The sequence below is a fragment of the Zonotrichia leucophrys genome, chromosome 6 (genome assembly GCF_028769735.1).
Source record: "Zonotrichia leucophrys gambelii isolate GWCS_2022_RI chromosome 6, RI_Zleu_2.0, whole genome shotgun sequence".
In the NCBI taxonomy this organism is placed as follows: Eukaryota; Metazoa; Chordata; class Aves; order Passeriformes; family Passerellidae; genus Zonotrichia; species Zonotrichia leucophrys.
The window spans coordinates 29237580-29262092 of record NC_088176.1 but is presented as its reverse complement, the minus strand read 5'-3'; the positions used below and the strand labels follow the sequence as shown (position 1 = coordinate 29262092).

At 39.9% G+C, this 24513-nt stretch overlaps 1 protein-coding gene across 3 annotated transcripts in view; it reads right to left on the bottom strand.

The window, feature by feature from the left end:
* The window catches only part of ARID5B (AT-rich interaction domain 5B), a 115627-nt gene that overhangs the window by 48141 nt on the left and 42973 nt on the right, over positions 1-24513 (bottom strand). For all 3 annotated transcript variants that reach the window (XM_064716628.1, XM_064716627.1, XM_064716629.1), the window contains one exon: positions 21303-21533. In XM_064716628.1, the coding sequence (XP_064572698.1) occupies positions 21303-21533 (231 nt within the window). The remainder of the gene's footprint in view (positions 1-21302; positions 21534-24513) is intronic.

Here is a 24513-nt window from a genome sequence, read left to right as displayed (position 1 = left end):
TTGTCAGGTTGTGTATAGGCAGCTAGGGAATCTGTACGAGTCCCAAAACACCCCAAAAATGGTGGTTTTAAAGTCCTGATTGTAAGATCATGTGCCCAGTTTAAATGAGTGTAAACCCCATGGACTTGGTGTAATCATCCCAAACATCAACACAAACAAAACTGAACCCATCTCTTCATTTTGGCCTCAGCAAATCTCTAGCACTCAGAAAAATCCAAATAAAACTGAGCTGTATTCATAAATTTATCTGAGCAGGGCACGGTTTAAACTAAATATGCAGTCGGTTGTGCAATATTCTTCCGTAGTCAATACTGGTTCTTAGGAAATTATCTGAGTGAATTAAGTGGAAGACTATTAAACAATTTACACACTTCCTTGTGTTTCAGATGTCTAATTATAGCTGTGTTTGTCTCTCCCCGCAGAACTGTTGTATACCACATGGTATGCATATTTCAGCATCCAGCATTATTAACTCATGACCGACTGTCAGTTGATCATTATCTAACACATGGGGTCTGCACAAAAAGCCTTATTTGGGCAAGAGCAGGCTGCGGACCCGCTCCCGCTGCATTTCCCCCACAAGAACTTCACTTGGATTATTATCTGCTGTCAATGGAAACTCCGAGGTTACTTATGTGAAATCTGCAGACAGGAAAATAAATCCTCACTGAGTTTAAACAGTTGATATTAAAACCATCTCCAGCTCGGCTGGTTTAAAGAAAACTCTCAGTTGCCCTCTAGTGTCCCCGTGCTGCCACGCCAGGCAGCCTGCCCGCCACAGCCAAGGTCACACAATTTAACCTGATTTCACGACGGCAGATTTACTATTTGCCTAATATTTTGCACAACAGGGCGAGAGGGGGATGCTTTTTCCCCCTGGAAATTTCAGGGCTCCGGCCCAGGAAGCCCAGAGCTTGCATAATGTTTACAGCTGTAACTGAGGCGCATGACACACGGGTTTTATGAGTGAGAATCTCTGAAATCGCTCTGTGTGCTGCACTCCATAAAGTTCATTCATAACTAAAAATAGACTCATGTACAAACTGATTTAGCATTATACTGAAGCTAAGGAACATAGGGAGTCTGCAGAATTCCCTAATATGGAAGAGAAGCTGAGTTTTCAAAAGCAGCAGTTTATTTGTTTCTGAAAATGGACAACATATGTCAAAGATTTAATATACAGAACCAGGTGTATATATAGCCTAGATCTTCATATGTGCCCATTTTCATGCTATATAAAGACTTTATACAGCCTGAAACTATAGATTTAATAATAGATTACTAAATTAAGTCTGCACAATCACTTCATAAAATAAATAATTTCAATTTAAAATACAGCTGAGGGGTTTGGACAATTTCCTGCATCATAGAGGCCCATCCCTGAAATGTAAATAACACCGGTATTAAAACAAGTCAATCAGGCACATCACGAAAAAAAAGAGGTACATGAAAACAAATGCATTTTCCAGTCTGTTCTAAGTAAGGATGCCAAACCTCTATTTTATTTGAATGCTGCTTTGATACATTACTACTGGCCTTTTTTTTTTTTTTCCCAAATGTCCTCTTCTTCCTTAGAGGAATCCAGGGCTGACTAAGTCTTAACATTTTGAAAACAGCAAACCATCAGGATTTTGCAACAAGAATTATTCACTGCCTTCCTGTGTACTGTCAGCATTCTTAAAATACTGTTACTATAAAATTAAACAGTGTGCTCTTCAGAAACACATGACGTTGCTTGCTCTGTTTTTTTTAACTGTAATTGTGCAATTTTAAAATTCTCTTCTTTCTCAATGCCTTCTCCCCAAACAAATACCTTTGATAGTTATAAGGTTACAAAAACAGTTTAGACTTTTTTTTTTTTTTAACTTACAGGCCACCTGTGATATTATTGACTGATTACACAGTAAAAATGACAAACATTACTTTATTTGGTATATATCCTAAGTTAATTATAAAGCCTTCTCTCCTTAATTTGACAAGACTGAAATATCACAAGAAGTACATATGGCAATTCAGAAAATATAATCAGGGAAAAGGCGAAATGAACATTTCAGAAGACAAATGATTTGATTTGCATAAGCAGATATTTGTAAGGCTCCGCCTTTCTCTACTGCCTGAACAGCACTTTCCATTTCTCTTGCTCTCACTTTCACAGCACAGCTCACAAGCACAGTAATTTCACTTTCCACCCCAAAGTGCTGCCCCAATTGGTTCGAGGAGGTTTTTTCCAACAGCAGCCAGCGATGCTGTGGGACACAAGAGGTGACACTGTGCAAGGAGGTGGCAGGACCTGTGCAGGAACCCTGACCCACTGGTTCCAGCCATTTGTGCTGCTGCAGCACCCCCACTTTTCAGAGGAAGGTTGTGTCTCAGCTTCAACTTATGCCAGAGCCCAAAAATACTGGAAGTGCCACTAAAATAATAAATGGGGTAGTACAGTCCTAGCACCACGGGGCCATGTTAGGGATCACCTGCCCCTAGACCCGTCTCTCAGGGACAGAGTGGGACCCCTGGAAATCAACTTCCCCCTTTGGAAATCCACTGCAGACTGGTCTCTTGCTCTCTGAAATCTCTTGGATTTAAGTTTTTCCTAGAAGCCTCCCCATCAGCCATGACCTGAAGCTACTTTGTTTAGGAAATCTGACAAAGTGACATGGGTGGCCAAACCTACATATCTGATTTTAAACAGATAAAAATAGCACCAAGACAAATCATCACCTCTTCTGGATTTCCAAGTACACTATTAAGTAAGACTTGGACTTCAGCTAAGGTGAATATGAAGATTCATTGTCCCAGGAGATAAATATTGACTGAGGAAAAGCAAAGGTCAAATTGGTCAATATTTATTCAAGAAACTCTAAATCTTGATGCAGTGTAACATACACTCAGAATGTCTTCATCAGCTGTCTCTGGAGATCTTTTCATTACAACTAAATACTACAGAAGCATCTTCTCCCCTCCAAATTCAAATGTAAAAAAACTTCAGAAACTCAAACATACCAACTGCAAACAGGAAGCTTCCTGTGCCAATGGCCTCAGCAAAAGGGCGTGTTGATTTGCAAATGCTATCTGCCCAGTCTGCATGCCAAAACTCAGCAGCCCTGAACTCTGAAGATGTGAACAACAAAAACTTTCTGACTCATCCCATGGCAATATTTCAGACTACCACAAACAGAATTTTTTCTCTGGTGAGGACTAATGCAATCCTTCTTCCTCTGTCTCAAGCATCTGTAAATTGGGACTGAAATTTTATCTCTGGTTTCTAATTCACATAAAGATTTACCTTGGACAATGCTAAACAAGAGTTTTGGATGGGATATAGTCCTATTATTCACTATGGCAAGTGTATTACTCCTATTATTTATCTAAGGTTTCAAGCTTACTGCCTGCCTTCTGAAGGTTTTCTACATGTTATTTTTGTCTGAAGCCACAGAGCTATGGACTCTTTTCCACACAACAGCACTGCTGAAAGCAGAAATTCCAGGAAATATGTAGAAGCTGATTTTTCTGAAGATGAATTATGAAGGAAGACACTTGCATCCTCTGGATTTTCAGTGGAGTTAGTCCCAGAATTCCCCTTAGCACCTTCACACAGCCACTCAGTCATTGGGAAGGTTTTAACACTCCTATGTTCATTCAAACAGTCCAGCACAGCTGCTGAACTCCTATTTCTAACCTTTTGTCTTCACTAAACAGTCAAACGTAGCGGATTTGTTGCAATCACCATGGAGATCCGTTGGTTTCAAATTAGGCACAAACTGTTTGTTTCCTTTGCTATTTTTATTGTGTTTTGAGCCTATTATGCTCATCCCACCCTGCCCTTTCCTTATCTTACTGGCAAGTAAGAAAAACTGGCTTCACTGGGATGTCAAATCCTAGACACAGCCCCTCCTGAGCTCCATGGAGGACGGTGATGGTCTCCCCTTCTCAGCTGCCTTTCCTCACTGTGGCCAACCAGTGAGTCTGAACAAGGTCACACTACACTGATGAGATGACACAGATGAGCCAAATGAAGTAAATGCCTGCTAACTGGAAGAAAAATGTGAGCTTTGCTTTGTGCAGCTTCATAGTTAGGCTTACGAGGGTTGGAAGAATTAATATACTCACAACAAAAGGAAGTGATAGGCAGGGCTTGGTCTCACATGTGCAATGAAATGAATGAACCACCAAGGGCTGGCATGGGAGAAACAGCCCTGGCGTGGCAAAGGGAAGCAGGATGGGATGGGACCATGTGGCAAGGGGTGCAAAGGTGAGGAACTGAAGAATAGGAGGACTGAAGCAATAGGTCCTAGGGAGATGTGCACTTCTGGACTGTTTGGATTGCATACAGAAAGCAGTTAAATCCAGCACTCCCAAGGCAGGTGAAAGTGTCACCAAGAGACACCTGGGCTATTGCAGCCAGACTCTGTGGAGCACCCTCTCACCATGGAAAGGCTCACTGAAAGCACGAAGGAGTTGTTAATTGACTCCCAAGTGAAGTCTCGAACAGAAATTCCTTTGGAGGCGCAAAGAAAGACACAAGGACCGATAGTGCTGAATGTAGGTTTCCCACAGCCCAAGTCAATGGGCTCCCTGTGCCAAAAAATGCAGCAGGCTGGGATCTGACAGTCCCAAAGCTGCGTAAGCCAAATGCAAGCCTTTCCCACAGCTCTGTGACAGGTACACTGCTGCCTCTAAAACAGCATCAAGTCTCCACTAAACATTTCTCTGCTTCTGGAATCATATGCAATCCATAATATGGAACTTAAGTTAAAATTCAAAGGCCAATTAAAAAAATAAAATCAATGAAATGCTTTTATGAAAGAGAAGATTGATCTGCAGCTTATAACTTCCAGTAATGTAATATTTTAGAACTTTAATAAATAATGCTTTTATCTTGATTGCAAAATAATACCCTGCCATGAAAACACAGAGCAGAGGTAGGAAACTGTTCAACGAGAATTAAAATGTCACACTTTGCACAGAATGGTGCATTACAATTATTGGTGAAACACATTTTTCAAACTTGTTAACACAAAATTAACAATTACATACATCACTTAATTCTATAAGTGTATATCTCTTGAAGTACCCATTAGCCAACCATGCCTAGTTCAGCTTTAATATACATGCAGGCTTTGCAGCACAGAGGGGATGTAACTATGCAAGCGCTGGCACAGTAAACCCTGAAATGGCAAGTGCTATTAAATTGAGATGCAATCACACTGAAAGGGAAACATTAACAAACAGCAGACAATTGAGAAGAAAATACAGGGCGCTTGTGTTCTAATACATGTGCCTCTAAACCTTATATAACTATTCATTGTCTAGTTCATCTGGCCAGGGGCCCCGTTTGCTCTGTGCTATTCTATACTAATTTTATAATAATAAACTGTTATACAAGCTTTATGCAGTCATGCATATGAAGAGGTTGTGGAAGACATTACATTTGATTATGTTTCTAGCAAAGACACCATCTTGAAATTAAACATAGCCTGGTAGAAGTTTAAAATTAAAAAAAACCCTAGCCAAAACAAACAAAAAACCCCCCAAACAACAACAATGAAAAAGAAAGGAGAAATTAAAGGAAAAGGAAACAAATGTATGCAAACACATAATTTTAAAACCCCAAACAAACAAAAAAATCCTTTCTAATAGGTTCCTTTCCTCCCCTATCACCTCCACATTATGCATGACAGATGAATACCACTCATTCTTGCATTGTATTATATCCCATAATACAATGCAAGAATCTGCACGTTTCTGGACTATGCTCACTGGAAGACAATCAGTGATTTTTGGAAACGCACGGGTTTTTTAAAATACACTTTATTTTTGCAAAAACAAAGCAAAATGGTTTACAAAGCCCAAAGGAATGCATGAAATAGCTGGGGTTTAAAAACCATGTTATTTTTTGCTTTAGCATGAACCAACATGAACCACTGAGATGCCTTAGTTAAGATTTAGCTGTACCACAAAACATTCGTAGGACAGCAGTTGGAAAACTTGGGGATGAGAGACACAGGACACAAAAACATATACACTACAAACGAGATCCAATCCAGAAAAGTAATTTCATATTCCACATTTGTCTGTGGAATTGTCTGAGAATTTTCTGCTCAACATTACTTCCAGGTTTATCACAGCAGTTCAAAACTGGCTATATTTAGTCACTGACCAGTGCCAGAAAGCACTACCAGACTATAGGATCATGGCATATTTTAAGTTTGATATCTCATCAACTATCAAGGCCAGAAATAAAACGCCTGTTATAATCAGAAAGAGTGAAAGCCTCAGAGCTCCAAGATACATGAGCTTTTCAGCTAAGTCATGAGATATCCTAACTCAAAAATCACATTCTGATTATCATTGTGTGTCTGATACTTCCTGACCACCCTCTACATATTTTGATTTCAACATTTTAACATCTAATCTAAAAAAATCCCATTAAAGCTAGTGAAGCAATGTTTTATGTGGGGCCCCTGAGGCACTTCCACATGCAAATACCACCACCACATACCAAAAGCAGAGTTGGCACTCAAGTGGCACTGAAGCCGATGGGTATAAGAGCAAACCCCAAAAAGCTTTAATGCCAGATTCTGATCTAAATCACAGCACTGTCAATTCAAAGTAATTGACTCCTGTGGATTTACATGAGTGGAACGGAGATCCTAATCTTGTTCTTAACCTTTACCTTTGAAGTAGAGATGATCATAAATCAGGTTTTCTTATCCAACAGGAAAATGTCAGAATTTCATAACTTTCTTCAAATCAGGCAGGCAGTCAAAAATGTTCTGAGCAACACTAACAGGCTTTTTAATTTTAACATGCCTAATGAAAAGAAAACAACTGGAAATACTTATACAGATTAAAACTCTCATCTCAAATGGTTTTGACAAGACAGTGCATTCTGCTGAATGTGGGCTCTAAGCCCTGTGCTTGAACAGTGAGCGCTGAGGTCCCTGAGTTGCAATGGTACAACCACTGTGGAACAGCCCCAAAACTCATCCAGAGAAAGGGATGGGTACAGGACAGGGCCACACTGGCACCAGCTGTGACAGCACTGGCCCTGAGAATATGTCAACCCATGATAAAAACCAATCTTCCAATCCTAGACCAAGCACTTAATTTCAACCCTTCTGATGAAAAAAAGAGAAAAAAAGGGCGAAAAAAAGACCAAAATCCAAACAGACATATAGCAGCTGTGGGCTGTTACTGTGGAAAATATTTCCATTTCATTTAAATGACATCTTCAAGGGCTAAAAAAGGCATGAAGGACTTGACTCGGCAGAATGAGACAATTTTGTGTGAGATAAAAGTTATGCGAGAATTCAAATGCAGCAAGAAGTGGCAACGAGGGGCAATGAAGGGGTGGAGCCAACCAAGGGGCTTGCCTGGAGCTCAGACCCATGGCCAAATGTTCCTACCAAAGGAAGCAGGAACCTCGTGCATTCTCTAGCTGCAGGAATGCAAGACAAGGTGGCAAAACTCTCTTCAGCCACTAAGGAGTGTTTGTTGACTTCCTGTAACCTATTTAACCACTGCTATCTCGCTTTGGTTGAAGCTTCTGAAACTGCAGAAGTCCATCCAACTGCAGCCTCCTGCTCCTGCTTCTGGCTGCATGACCCCCCTCATCTCTGCCTTTGACTGATGTGCCAATTGGAGCTCGTGTTTGCTACTTTGGGACTGTCTGATTTTCATGGCTCTGCACGCTCAGACCCAGCCAGGGCAGCCCTGATGCCTTCTCCAGCTCACCTGAAATGGGAGCTGATGTTACTGCTCATTCATCTTGGCTGCCTTTGCTCTCCCGAATATTTCTGATGGTTGCTAGGCAACTATTGTTGAATACATGCATGAGGCATTAATTGTATGAGCACTTTAAAAGAGGAAAATTCTTTAAAACTGAGGACATTGCCATACCAAAAATAGGATATTTCTTTTATGAAGGGCAACACTCGTGGCTGGGAATGCTGAAGGTTTCAGTATGTCAGAGGCCAGATGAGTCACTCAGATTACTCACATGCAGCGCAGCACAAAAGCAGCATCTCAGCAGACCTGGCTTTATTATAAAGTTTTATTTTAAATTAAGTGCTTCAGATCTATTTTATCTTCTGACTGCTGTCATTGGGATATCACAGTCCACATTTTCATGAAATTAACTGTGTTGGGTCCAGCTGCTGTTACAGTGTTGGAAGGTAGGGAGTGTATCAATTCAGTACCTTCTAAACCAAACACGGTACCAGCAAATACTCCTCTTTGCTACACTTCAAAGAGATGCTGTAGTCTCACTGCTGATCCTAAGTGCTCTGTGCTTCTTACCCATAAATGTGGATTTCATTTTATAGGGTCTTTTTTTCCAAAATACATTCCAATGTCATGATCAAGCTCTAAAGACAGTAAACACAGACTTCCATAAATTGACTTAAACTTCTAAACTAAGCAACTGCAAGGATTTGCAGCTAGGTAATTTTAAGGGGGGTTGTTTTATAAAAAAACCATCTCTACCATAACTAAACATTCACAATGTACACATATTCATCTTAATTACAGGCTGCCTTTTGAAACAACCAGCACCAAAAACCCCCTGAAGAACCATCTTTTTTGGCAAATGAGTACAACGATTACGGTTCATTGCAAAATCGGGATGCTATAAAAGAATGAGGGCAACTATACAGCTAATTTTAAACATGGTATTCTGAGCTAAGAGCTGCTCAAGACCCTGGGAACAACCTTCTCCATTTTGCAAAATTATGCTCTACCTCTGTGAAAGCTCGTAATGGGACACAGGCTTAGCTCATCACAGTTCAGCTGAGGTTTGTAAGACTTGAAGGTGAAGGGACTTATTTAATCAGGGAAGTGAGAAGTAGAATCATCAACACCTACTTAAAGTAAACATGCCACCCCACAGCAAACAGCTGTTTTACACTGGAAGCTCAACTTCCACTACAGTTGCAAATCCAGAGGGAAACACAGGAGGGTGATGACAGAGCTGGAAGATCGCACCGCACCTCTCTGTTAAAGCAGCAGCAGTGTCTGTGAATGTCACTTATGCCAGCAGGATGATCACCATTAGCGTTTTCACATATTCTCTTACCCCTTCTCTGACCTGAAACTGCTAATTTAAAATAAATTCATTCTCTTCTACTATCCATTTGTTTCTAACACCTTCTTTTTAATTAACATCTTTTTAAAGCTATTGTGAAGTTGAGGTGACCAGAGATGTTTGTGAAAGACCCATCGGGGAAGACTCATGAAGCAGATACTCAGATGACCTTGCAGTGTGTTGCCACACATTTAAATGACACGCTACTGGAGTTATGTTTTCCATTCTTCACCTGAGGAGACAGCCCTTTGCAGAAGTTACAAAAAGTGACCTAAAATGGACCTAAAATTCTCCCTGAGCTGATCTTCTGAAAAGAGAACAGGCCAGGGATTGACCAGGCCCCAGAAACCAGAGCAGAGGAGCACACTGCCTGATCAGTGCTCTGAGGCACACAACTGCTCCTGGTGGATGGAGCCAGGGAAGGAGAACAAAGATGATGAAGGCTATCAACAGCCCCCTGAGTGGGTCACTGAAGAGACTGATGTTTAGCTCCTAACACAACACATTTCCTCCATAATACTGTTCCCCTGTCCACAGAACAGACACAAAGCTCTGCCTTGTTTAATTAAGAGCACAAGCAAATCTTTTGAAGGTTTGTTTTATTGTATAATGGACACAAGATCCAGCACAGTCTAGCCTTTACAGGTCTGGATGCTATAAACTACATATATTAATAAAGTTCCAGTTTTTGAAGCCAGAAGGAATTAGGAGGATACTAGCACCTTGTTCACCTTCTGCAGATACTGCCTATACAGCTGAATGACTACTGGATGAAGAGTACTGGACTACAGTATCTCTTCTTTGAGTAAGGACCCTGTCTTTTACAAAGCAGTCTTGATTTAAAGGATTCAAGTAAAAAAGAATCTATGCTACTCCTAGCTAAGTTGTTACCATGGTTAATTACCCCTCGCTGCTATGTAATTGTGCCTTCGTTTCACCATTAATTTATCTGCTTCCACTTTGAAGCATGGGGTCTTGCTATGTCTGCCAAATTACAGAGACCTCCACTGCCACAGGTCTCTCATGAAGTACTAACAGAATGATTGGGCCCCTTCTTAGTCTTCTCCTCTGTGCACTAACTGGAGCAACAATCTTTAGTCTTTCACTTAGAGGCAAGTCTTCTGTCCCATGAACTGCTTTTTGGGCCCTTCCTTAACCCTGTCCAGTATTTGAATATGCAAAGGAATCAGAATCAGGTACAAAGGTAAAAGTAGGGACAAACCTTTCTTCTAAAACACTTCCTGCACTTCCATGTTCCTCTACAAGCCCATAGTTCGGAATAATACATTTGAGTATTAGTAGTGCAGTTATTCCATGAAATTGTACCACCCTTTTTGCAGCAAGCTATCATCATTTGACTGACTAACCAAAAATGTTAGCTCTTAGGGGGTTGATAATGATTTCCTCTAGCATTAGAGGCAGGAGTAGTAACACCTCTCTATTTTTTCTCTCGATTCCCTGCTTATTAATCCAAGAAGCAGATCTGCTCTCTTATTCCAGTCAATTGGTTATCTATCATTACCCCAAATAATTTATGCCATTAAGACCAACACAACAGCCCTGAAGCATATGGAAATGCTGCCAGATCACTAAAAGACCAAGATACACCTGTATCTAATACCAAAGAATAAACTTCAGCTGAAATGTAAACTATCAGCACTTAACTCACCTTTGGCCCATCATGGACAATAAATCAACTAAAAAAAAAATCACTAAAAAGTCATAATTGCCAATGATAAACCTACACAAAAAATCCACACTACTTCTTTTATTAAAATTTGCCTTCACTTTCAGGACATATAGAAAAACAAGGTCCTAGGAAGAATCTACCAGCATCCACTGGCTAGGGACACATGCAAAAAGTGATTGCTGAGGTCTCTTAAGCTATTTGTGTAAATGATAAACTAATTGCCCGTGATCCGTTTGATCAGGTTTACAAAGATGCTGACAGATAATGAGAACTTAAACAGCACTATTGTCAATAGAGAGAAAAAGCCCTACTCTGGATCCCCCTCAATGCCCTCCCTTGATTTCAGAGAGAGAAAACTATAGCAAGAATTTTAATGACCTATTTTGCCTCTTTTGCAATTTGATTTAAAAGCAAATTCACAAAATCCCAGCCACGTGGAATTTACATTCTGCAGAAGTCTCACCCACTAGCAATTACTACTGCAGTGTTTAAAATTTTAAAAGAAAACAAACCCAAACCTGAACAAAACATTATTTTTCAATTAATTTTCTTACTCTGATTTCTCTCCACATTGCATCATCTCCCAATTACTATGATTTTGCTGAGTGTGCCAGTTTCTTAAATACACAGCCATAAAATGTATGGACTAATTGTTGAGCAGAACTGAAGAGCTATTAAAACTGCAATAGTACAGCACTTCCAATGGTAGTCTATTATTTCTACATGATTGGTTTTGTACAGTCCAACTCATGCAGTGAAACTCTTAGATAAATTAACTCCTTCGTTTTGACACAAACATCAAAGGGAGAATTAAAGGAGAACGAACATTATTTTCTGCTGCTATTTTAGACCTACTGTTCATAACATCCACGAACGTTCCTGGAAAGTTACAAATTATTTAAATTGAGAAAGCCATTTGCTGTTTTATCAAGTCTGTAATACACAAAATTTGGCTCCAAAATGATCTCATTTTCCCATTTCATGTTTCCCTGTCATCTCTACATGGTAGAGCATGTTTACAGAACTTTATAACTATAATATACAATTCAGTCATTTCTAAACAGCCCTGTAAGAGTAAGTCTGAAATGTACACATTTTAAAGATTACTTAGTGAACACCAAACCCCTTCCCAGCTGTTTTAAATTTTGAATTTCCCAATAAATGAATAACATACTAAAAAAGCAAACAAGATCTGACATTATTTAGTCTAAGTTTCTAAAATGGCATAACATCTGTGGCTAAAAACAATTCTGAATAACTATATTTAACTAGAGCAGTATTCTATTATTCATAGCTCATTTTCCTTACAGACTAAGGGATTTAATGTGGTGTTCAAGCATTTCAAACATTTCTTTTAATTGTTTAGTCCTTCCAAAAGCCAAACTGCTGCAAAAAGGGGGAAAATGTTCACTCATATCTTTTATATATATTCATGTGACCAACCCATGATCTCAGTGAAGTGCCACAACTGTTCATTAACACACATCACAGCCCCCCAGTCAGCACTGCGAGCTTTGAAACCATGCCAGAAGCAGGGGCTCAACAAATGGCACTTTGACCTTTTCACTACTAACTTCAATCTTTATTAAAATCTCTCAGACGTCAGCTCTGTCTCTCTCTTTTACCATCTCTTATGGGCTCCTGAAATACCTAATATTCATTCATTAAAGGGAAAAGTTTGTTACATTCTTACATAATGATAGATTCCCCTTTCACATGCAATCGGCTTGGGAAATGCCTTTGATTGAAAAAGAGAACGAAACACCCCCTCCCCCCTGCCAAACAACTCTAAATTCAGAATGCTCCCTCACTTCCAGGGAAATCAAGCATGCTGCCTAATATTAAAAAATCTCATGGCATCCAGGGCAAGTTTAGCTCCGTTTTATGTTCCCCTTATTAAATTTCACCTTAGCAACACACAAAATCCTCACCCTGCTCTTTGCTTGCTTTTCCAGTTTCATGTTTGCATCTTTACTTCCTTAGTCCAAGCATTTAAAGGGGGACAGAAACTGAATTTTTTTGTCCAGCAGTTTCAGTTTCTTACAATAGAGTCACCAAAACCAGCAATCCCATGGAGGAAAATGCAACTAGAGACAAATAGAGGCTTTGATCATTTTTATGGTGCTCAAGCATAGATTTGAGGGGAGGACAGAGAGAAAAATAATGATTTTTTCTTTTCCTTTTATTTGCCTAGCAGAAATTAAATAATTACACATTAAGAACAACAACAACAAAAAAAAAGAACCACAGAGAGAGTTCTCATGAGTCATTTATGTGTTTTCATTCTTTGTGTAAACTTTCTGGCACACCCTATATGCTTCATTTCTTGCTTTAAATAAGTAAGTACTGGAAAATATGCACAGTATTTGGAACCAAGGGGAATGACATATTAATTCGAAGTTTACTTTGCTTAAGTTTGCGTTTTCCAAATTTGAAATGCAACTTCAAGGAAACCTAAAACTCACCTTCAACCTCTGATTTCTCTCCCCCTTCACCCACGGATTATGCAGAAGGTAGAAGCTATTCATTTAAGCAGCACAGTGAAGTATCATCATTAGGTGGCTTAGTTGCCTGGGATACTCCTATCAGCCTGACCAGTAGGGAACCTGGGAAGCGTGAGCTCCAAAGGGGGGAAAAGTAAACAAAGTAATGAGTAACAGTTACAGCTCCTTAAAATGTGTACATTAACCTCGCTATTGGGAAACTATTTGCTTTTTAGAGGCAGCACCCTCTGATTGAAATAATGATAAATATTTTGGAAATTCCATCTCAAGCCAAAATGAAATTACGCGAGTGCACTCTCAGAGAACAAAGCTTTTTAGTATACCTTCAAATGAACTCAGGTAAGTTTACAAATGGTCTATACCTAAAAGACCATTAGCTAAAATTGCATTTGTTTTTATTGAAAGACAGCCTCAAGTGCTGACATGTAATATATGACATGGGATACATAATAATACTGTTAAACCAGTTCTGACATAATATTTCCCTAGGCATAATAACCACAAATGACTGCTTTAGTTAAGAACTAGCCAGAAAGAAAATAGATCCACGTAAAAGTAGCTTTAACCGTAAATACCTCAACAATATTTTATGTCACTTTGTAAAAAAGTTAAAGGAGTCCCATAATAATTAACAACAAAAACTTCATGTTCTTTACTATTGTATAGCGGTTGTGAAAAGTTATTTCATAGTCCCACAGCTGCCAATGCTGTAAATTATGCAGGCACCAAGAAGCATTAAGGAGAAATAATAGCAATTTAAACTAAGGCTGACGTAATTCATGATAAACAGTCATTGGAAAATATTACAATGTTGTCTTTTTTGAGTGGGTTTAATCAGAAGAATGTGACCATATTCTGACACAAACCACTCCACTTTTCCATTGTACGGGAACGGGGGCCCTTCCCTGGCCATAAAGGTTTCCCTTGCTCACTGCCACTGCTGAGCCCCAACAGCTCAGGGATGCTGCTCGCAGGGCCTGGGTGCCAGTGGGCCCAGAGCTCTGAGACACAGCCTGGTGGGCCAAGGGAGGCACAGAAACCAGGGAACAGTCAAACAAGGATGCGCCAATGAAGGCATATGAGGCAAAAGAGATGGCTCCAGACTATGACGGACATGGCTCACAACCACCATGAACACAGCCCATCTTGCTTTTTGCTGTGATCACAAAACATGATTTTGATAGCTGCATTGTATAAACAGCCATCAAGGGGGAATCTTATAAAGAAGGAATTAGTAATGTACATCTACAATCATTTATTGAATGGACACTAATAAAGAGGATGCATGTGTAGGAGATGGATGACAAACACACGCTATGGGTTACATTTATCAGGCACAGAAGAACAGCTCACTTGCAAACCCTCATTTGCTGGAACTACACATTAATTCTGTGCTGAACTCTTGTGTAAACCCCAGAATACCATCACATAGTCACTAAGCTAAAAGATACACTGGAGTTCTGGGACACCGAGGGAATGGGCAGAAGCAGCTTTTCAAACAGTACCTGTCCCTCCACTCAGCATCTGCTGCCTTCTCGAGGGCAGCAGGAACACACAACCCAAATAAAATCAGTGTTCTCCATCAAGGAGTTTTGATTCTGTAGTGAAAACAAATCTATCTTACTATTTATCCTGGTTACAGCTATGGTTGCTAGTGAAAATGCACTAAAAAACCAGAAAGGGGTGGAAGCTAACAGCATTTCTTTCCATTGAAGTTCTTGCAAACAGGAAGGTATTTTATCTTACTTTACTACATATTACTTATGTTCACTTAACAGCTTGCTGTTAACATTGGGTGAGATTCTGTCTTTGGTTAACTGGTTAAAATCTTGAGTAACAGCCTCAGAAGTGCATAGAGTTATGCTGGATTTACGCCACTAAGGAAGGCAGAATGTGACCCCTTATCAGTGCCTTCTTGCTTTGAGTATACAAATATTTTATGCATTTCAATGAGTGACAGAATGCAAAACTTGCAAATATTTATTTTTAGCTGTATGGGGAAAAAGCAATTAGAGCTAAAAATGTTAAGAATGAAGAAATCACTTAACAGAAGCAATTATGTTGGGCACATAAACAGCTCTGCCTTCAGACATTTTATTCAAATGCTGCAGAGCACACTAGAAAATATCAATTGTTTAAAAAAAACCCCTCCAAATATTTTTTCACAACTGAAAAATCAATCATTATAAACAACATCTGGGGATCATTAATATCTTGCTCTACAGTTGAATTAACAAAATAAGAAAGAAATCTGACCAGAATGCAGAGCATTTCCAGATTTACTTTCTCAACCTAAAAGCTTGTGTTTGCAGAGGTGGGGTGGGAGGGAAGAGGAAATGTACATTTATCTATATTGTATATAGCACTATTATGCATTAATCACTACTTCCCCTCCAGCTATGTCCTGTTTTTGTTTTGAGAGACCTAAAATTTGAAATATTTAGCTAAGCCACCCTGCCCAAGACCTTGGAAAAAATTTGCATATTTTTCAGACTGTTGGAGATGCCACCGTAAAGCTCCATCTAAGGAGCCCCCAGAATCCATGTTAATAAAAAGTCTCCATACTCCTCCTATTGCTGTTCTAAATGTTTTAAACATTCCAGTCTTTGCAGAGGACCACTAACACCAATCCCACTCTAATATCACATCTGTATTAAAACAAAAAAGCCCAAAGCATCTGTATAGAAATTTCAGGTTTTTCTGAATTTCACTGCTATAAATTATCCTGCAGGTAGCCAAAACAGACAACAGCAATAATGCTGATACTTTACATCAGCTGAAAAACTTTTAAAAACCACTCAGTCAGCTCAAATACAATTTTTGTACTGGAGCTAGTTTAAAAAGAAAAGCCAACTTTGACTCACACAAATAAAATAAGTCACCAACAGGAAAACTGTATTTCATTTAGACTGAAAACATTCTTCCGTCCTTTTTTTTGTTTGTTTTAAAGACTCATTCCCTGCCAAGGTTTTATTTTGTTATGTTTTTCCCCCAAACAACTGATTTTATCTGTGAGTCACAAACTTCTGTAAACTAAGATGCATAATGAGAGCAAAGACCAAATTTCAGCGATACCAAGAGCAATGGTACCACTCCATACCCTGGAGTGACCAGCTTCCATGCCATGCCACAGAATTTTTCTGGCACATGACCCACCCCTAAAAAGTCCTTTCTTCTTCATAATGCTGCTCCTCCATGGCTTCCCTGGCCAATGACAGGGAGGGTAAGTCTTTCTGAAATTGCTGGCTCAGAAACTCCAGCAGCTGGGAGCACTGGTAAGTCACCCCTCATTCCCAACCACTCCCTGCCAGGGCTGGAAGTGAGACAAACTGCATTCTCCATTGTTTTACAGGGAGAGATGAGCTGCTGAAGGTTGTGAGGTTTGCATTTTAATGCAGATAACTTTTCCCCTAGCAAGCAATATATTGTTACGTTTGGTTTGGGGGATGGGGAGAGATAAGAGGGACCTGCAATTCCCTTTTGCACATGGATTTTTTTCAATGAGCAGTTTCCCTCTGCATTGCTCGTGTTATGGCCAAATGAAATGGTTAACTTTTCAGAGAAAAAACTGCATTTATACCACAGTAGGTTGTAGTTCTCTCACATTTTGGTATTAAATGTTTCATTAAAAAATTGGGTTTTACATGCAAACCTAAAACCTTCCTTTGGGCTTGAACATGTGTTTTGAGTACTCCAGGGACCAAACATATTGTTAAATGGCATATTGGACCCAGCATGCTGTAAAAATAATCCAGAATGATTTAAAATTTACCAAACAGATTTTGGAAATTGAGAAGAAATAAGGTATTCTGTTTTCCCTCACACTCCTCTTTATAGAAAAAGCAAGCCCATCCTCACACAATGAAAGACAGCCCTTGGATTCATCTTTAGCAGACTGGATTTATAACATTTATCTAGCAAAGCAACATGAAAAATCGTTGTGTGTGAGATTTTCACCTGGTGAAGCTGATGGAGCTGAAACTCACAATCACCCAGACCACAGCTGGATCACAGAAAGATCCTGGCTCATTGATGAGCCCTGGAAGCCACTCCATGCCATGGAGCTGGCACAAGCCCGGCAACTGAAGTCACCTATTTTGGAAAGCAAACACAGAGGACATGTGCTGCTCCAGCAACAAGTGCACACTGATTTATGCCCAGTGACCTTCAGATACACCTGAACACTCACAGGCAGCTTTGCCTCCAGCTAGATTCCTTTGGTCTGTAATGAAAATTATTAGAAACCTAATTTTTTCATTCCTTCTCTCCTGCAGCACATATGACCACACAGCAGATGCCAGTAAATGATATGCATTTATGGAAGTTATTCAGTAACAGTAACCCCAGAGGCTGATAAATGAAAAAGATTTTGAAAAATGTCTTGAGTTGAAGAGAAATGAATGTTCCTTTTCATTGCTCATGTTCATTTCATTATCCACCTGGACTGCTTCACACTGGTGAGGACCTCTAATTGCTCTTATTTCAGGAGAGGGATATGTGTGCAGTTGGACTGCAGTCATAGCCAGGAACGTGGGCTATCAAGATATCCAAGCATGGTTTATGTCTTCTGCCTTCTGAACAGAAGCAAACTCTTGAGCCTATTTGCATTCTGGAGGGGAACCCTCCGAGGCAGTTGGATTAACTAATCAGTGGTTATATCAACAAGAATGGGAGCAGGAAGCTTCCCACTCACAGCAGCCTTTCCTCTGTAAATGCAGAGCAAGTCCTTCTGTGGCAGGCTGCAGAGAAAGACATGCAAATGTTTGAGCCCTCCAGCTGCTGAGCCCATTCCTCAGCAGCCTGCTCCTCCAGCAGCCTCCTAGGTGGGATGCTGTGGCACAGGGAACCAAGCAGAGGAGAGTTACAAGAGGACCATGCAAGAAAACAGATGCTGAATATTGCTGTCCAGAGCACTTGGGCACGTGCCATGCAGCAGTGGGCACAGAGGGCAGAGGCAAGCACAGGCAGCTGTGCTGTTGGGAACACCTGTGGCTGGAGCTGGAGGGAAGTTCAGCACAGCCTGAGCTCACAGAGGCTCTATGGAAACACAGAACATGCACCCAGGACTGCCCAAAGCCTGCTTCCCTCCCAGCCATACCTGGGGGATCTCACAGACAGCAGCTACAAACATCTGCTTTAAAATGTCCTACACCAAAACAATATTTATTGTCAACAAAACTTAATTCTTATTCCTCATTTCCAGCTTTATTTATTTTTGTTAAACCCTACAGAAGAGGGAAAAATAGGCAAGGAGCTTGAGGTCAAGTCAGAGCTCAACAAATTTTTTTTTGTTATCAACTTATAATGAAAGTAGAGAGAATATTTCCAGGAAAAACATTTTGGCCTATTAAAACTGCCTAACAAGGACAATAGCTTACATGCTGGGGGTTCTTTGTAAAGGTGGTTCTGGTGTCACATTTGTGACATGCTGTATCTGTTGCAGTACTCTAACATACAGAGAATGTGTAAAACTGGCCTCAAAAGCAATGCTTCTGAAGAAGACTTGGCATCCACACTAGAAACCAGTGCCCCAGTGCTTCCCCCATAAAGACATCAAGAGAATGTATTTCCCAAATTTTGTATTTGCTTTAGAGCTGGGACAATTTAAGGTAAAAAGGGTGAAATACACACTCCTATCTTGTTCCTTCTGCACACTTATTTCATTTGCAAGGTAAGAGAGGGACAAACCCTTCAAAGTACATGTGTCTGGGTCTCCTTATAGACACCTTTTCAGAATTTTAGCCACCATTTTTGTCATTTGGCATCCTCTCAGATTTGACTGATAAATACCAGTGCCTTAGAGTAATCTATTTATCTACTGTACCACCCTGCCTGTGTTTAGCCTTAGCAGTCATCACCTTCCCCATGTGACATCAATCTACATGGTATCAATGTAAACTGTTTGTATAATGAAGCGTTGTACATTTTATTGTCCTGCCAGCAAAGAAAAGGATAAACTAGTACTTTGCCTGCTGTCTTCAACAAAGGTAGCATAATTGACACCATACATTTCGCAATGCAGATATGAAACCACACACTGGCCAGTTTTTCCTTCTTTAAACAGCAAGGCTTGCAAGTTTTACATCATTATTTTCATAATAAATACTTTTAAACAGTGTTTTTTTGGGGATTTTTTTTGTGGCTCTTTTTTTTTTAAATAGGAATTTTTAAAAAATCTGCTTCTTAAACCAAACTAAATTTTAAATACACATTATTAATTTCTATGGCTAAGATTTCTGTGGCTCTGGTTGATAATGAGATAATTGCCTTGCAAAGGTCAAGAGAATGGCATAGTTTGCTTTCAGAGGCTGAACAAAGCACTTGCTATGGTTCACTAAGCGTAGTTTCTGCATCATTCCACATCTCTTTGATTCATCTATTACTAATATTCCATGATACACTTGCATTATGGATCCAACTATTTCAACAAACCTGTAATCAAGGAATGACCCTGAATAAAATACTCCACAGAAAGCAGATGGTAGGCTCATCAAACGCCTTCAAGCCTAAAATAACCTTTCTCACATAAAAAGGAGAGTCAATTACAACTGAACTTTATATTCCGAGCTTGAGCTCAGAGTAAATAAAAACCAACACGATACTATTGTGCCATTGGACCAAACTTCCAGGGCATTTAATTCATTTTTTTCACCACCCCCATCCCCTAAGAGCAACCAACACTTTTATTCATAGTTCATTCAAAACCTGCAATGTTTTGTGTGAGTGTGAGCAGACTTGACAGTTTGGGCCAGATTCTGAAAACTCTTGACAGCACAAAACTAAAACTACTCTCAGCAGTCATGTGCTCCAGTGACAACACCACGTGAGGAGGGATCTCCTCTGCCTGTTGGGAATGGAGTGGCAGAGCAGCAGAGCAGCACTACCTTACAAAACGCCCCAATGCCACCAGATGAGTCAGGGTTTCTCTGCTGTCACAACAATGCCTGAGCTGGGCACCAAGCTCAAAGCCAGTGGCCAGCTCAGAAAAACAGGCAGATCACTCTCCCATCAAAAACATTCCCTCTCAATTTCATTATTAAATGTTTAAGGGCATCAGCAGACATTTTTTCTCTAAGAGACTAGAGGAGCTTCCTTGCAGAGATGTGGGGGCCTTGCAAGCAAAGGTGTACTCATCACCACCATGCAGACTTTGCAAGCATTAGCCACAGAACTCACCCATCTGGTGATATGGGGCATAAAACTTAATTCTGTACAGGGCTAAAGAAACTACACTGGACCCATTAGTGGGTGTCCACACAACATGCATTCTGCCACATATTCAAAGCACACCTGCTGTCTTGGGATAATCTGACACAAAAAAAACCCTGTGTGAAATCACCTGGTTGCTATCAGGTGTCAAATCTTGCAGTCCTTTCCCCCAGCTGTAAGGAGCTGCATAGTCCTTTAGAGCTGCAGAGTATTCTCTATGCCTCTTGAATTAAGAGGTCACCTCCCAGAAGTATCTCTGCACTCATAAAATCAAGCTCCTAGCAGTGGCAAGGCCCATGTAGAACAAGCCCACATTCCAAGATGGCCAGGAACACACCAGCCACAGCTGACACTCTTACAGTGCCTGGGGAGCACGGCTGATGAGTGCTCTGCAACAGCAATGGGGTGTGCCAGGACTCCCTCCTATTCTGCATCTTTTAGCATACTGCACCAACAATGACTTCAAACAACTAACACACACTGTAATGCTTCTGGAAGACAGGCTGCAGGTGAATGGTTAAGGTAGATGAACTTCAAACCCAGGCAAGGCATCGTTTCACTCAGACCCAGTCACTGTTCTACACTCCACCCATGTAACATTATCTTTGTGAACTCAAGTTGCAATACTGAGATCACCAGTGGCCAAAAGCCTTCAGTCTTAGAGAATAAAGAGCATATTTGGTACTGATCATTTCAATCATAAATAGCATTCATGGTTCACTTCAAAGGAATTACATCTTCCCTTTGGAAATGAGTGGATAATTAAAAGAAGAAAAATGTCTTGTGAGAAAAAGAAAATAGCTGTAATGGGACTTACCAAACTCGTCGCATATACTTTCATTTTCTATTAGGGTGGGATGATCAAATGTATCCCGACAATAGAAGATTTGGGGGTTCTTGCTTGTCACTGCAATTCCTCCAAGGGCTAACACGAACTGGTCTGTGAGGATTGACGAGGGCTTGTCCTGGATGCGCTTTAGCATGGACCGGTAGCGACAGTACTGTGGGTAGCTGAGAATTAAAAGGTTGGAATCCTCATCATCCTCACCTGGAAGAACAGAAAAAAAATACTCTTAGTATATTAGAAAAATACACAACAAGCACTGTGACTCAAGTATTTCAGAACAATTTATTTTTCTGAAGTAAGTTAGTCTTTTCTCAAGACACAACTTTTATGGCACAATGGGTCTGGAAAGAAAGGTTAAAATCCAGTAATTTCAAGAAAGTTTATTAGAATAGGTTATTTTCTGCCTTTCTGTTCAAATTTCTCATGCTTACTCACAAGGACTACCTGGACGAGCAAGAAAACACTGCTCTGCTGAAGTTGGCCAAGGGCCTTAATCAAAGCGTTCTCCATAATTTGCCAATTTGGCTGCTTCAATAAAAATATCTGTAATTTTTAGTCAGCTCCCCATACAGCTTTTCTACACTCACGTTTACATCAGTTAACATCTTTTAAAAACAATAATATACAAGGCTCAGAGCATACAGCTATTACCTCTCCTTTCCAGTCCCAGATACTGGCAACTACCAAAGGACCTCTGGGCCAGGGAGGTGGGGTGACCCGACCTGGTCATTGTTGCTAAACCCCAAGAGGTGGAAGCAACTTTCTGCACATTAACTGCAAATGCAGCAGGACTCAATAAAACTCCTACAGAGCACAACAAGCAAATGAATTTTTGAACAGCTTGTGCTGCTGGGCTCAAAATATAAAGCAATCTAGACCTCAGAGCTTTCCATTCCTCTATGGTTTAGATGATATCACATATGAAGGTGGTAGATTTTGAAATAACACAATCAAGTGTCATCATATAACCAGAAGGAAACCTAAGAGGAAAAAAAAAACTCAACTAGGGATACAAACATGAGAAATTACTCATTTGCAGGTATGTACTCAACATCACTTTTTATGCTCATTTATCTCCTCAGGTACCTAACCGAACATGACTTTCCAGGCATGCCATGAAGACAAAGCAACAGCATTCACTTTACGTTTTCTGTTCTACTGTGATTACTGAATAACTCAGCTATTTCTTCTGCCAGAGACAAAAGGTCTACTATTTAATCCCATTACCAATACTGAAATCATTCTTACTCCTAAAGTAAAAATCACTTCAGACATTGAAAGAAAAGTCAGATCAGTTCTCCCCAACTAAATATGATGACACAACTCATCTAGATTCAAGTGAAGCAATGAAAATGTTGACACATAAAAGGCTAAATTTTAAGAAGTATCTGGAAGCAGATATATCACCTAGAATGTCATCACTGCAGAGGAATGCAATGCTGTAAAAAAAAAACTCAACACGACAGACAGACTTGCAAAGCACTGTCTTCACTAGCACAGCTCCTGAAAGCCATCACTTTTAAAAACTTAGAACTCTCACTACTATCCTGACATAGATAGGTGAGGAGATAAAATTGTTTGTGTTAAAAAAAAGAAAAAAATTAAAGTAAGGGTTATGCATTTTGGTAAACAGCACTGGCATTTTCTAAGAAAATAAAATTGATGGCCCTAAAACCTCTTTTGGCCAATAAGGATGTGGTCATGCTTTTCTTTGTTTCAACAAGTATCCCCTAAGCCTACACAACAGCACGATTGAGCCAATTGCTCCTGGGAATAAGGCTCTCTCTTCTTTATTAGGAAACTCTAAAAATCAGATCAGGAAAAGTGTTCTAGGAATTAAGAAGCACATGATCCGTCCTTTAACTCCTTCGAGAGCTGCACGTACGCCTGCCTGACGGTTATTATACTTTATACCTTTGTGCAGATAGCGCCGAGCTGAATCTGTCGATCTGACAGCACTTTTCTTATGCCAGGATGTGGTCAGCTTTTTAAACAGGGTGTATATAAATGTATGTCCCACGTGCCTTTGTAGTAAACCATTAGTTTCTAGACAAATGTGCTGCAAGTCCCTGGGCAGAATTACACAAACTTTGTACCCCTGACAACTGACGACTTAACTCAAACCCCCTGGCATAAATTAAAACCAAGTAATTTTTACAGGATCACTTTCATACATGCTTGTGCAATTCCAATGAGTACTTTGTGATGCATTTGTTTCCTTTCCTTTTTTACTCCAGGTTCAATAGATACATCAAAGAATGAACAAAGGCTGAATAAACTGAAAATTTGCTTAGTGAAAGACAAACACAGTGTTCCTGGAACAAAGATTTTTTTCCTCAACCACGCCCACATAAGAAAAGAGAAATCAAAGCAGACCAATCCCTAATAAAATGCAAGCCCAAAGACGAACTATTATTTGCTTTTATCAAAATCTCACACGTGCCATTTAATGGTGGACTTAGTGAATTTTGCAAGTATTTTTCAGAAATACGATCAGAAAGAGTTTACTCTTAGGAGAAGAGAAGCTCAAAATGTGGATCCCATTCCATTAAAATTAAGAAAAACAACATGACTTCTATAAACATACAACTGAGATATTAGGAAACCAAGATGCTGTATTTTCTGAGTTTCATTTTAGATTCCACAGACAGAACATGGTAAAAGATAATATCTACAGTATTCTGCTTGTGAGGCTCAACTGAAATTACTCTAATCCTATGCTTATATCATAATTGCGTGGTTTAATAACATCCTCCAACATCAACTTTTCATTTATTTTTATATTTCAGGGCTGAAAACAGAGAAACTGTAATTAGGAAGCAAAGTTCCACCCCTGCCTTCCAAGCACTGCCTATGTCTGCAGAGATATAATCCAACAGTTCCCTTTGTCAGGGGTAAAGAGAGCTGGGATTTGGCACAGCCTGGCATTTATGTTGGATTACATGTTCTTCAAGTTGTCTTTGTAAGTAAGAGATGCATGAAATGCCAAACACAATGAATCTATGCAAGAACTGACTTTTCGAATCAGCACAACCATTTTTAATATGTAAGGCAAGACAATTAAAAGCCCCAAAAGAAAAAAAAAAAATAAAGCCTGTTAAAAGGACGAATTCCTAACAAATCCATCTAGAGCCAGAACTATTTACAGAGAGAGCAGAGAAAAACCCCTGTAACACGCTTT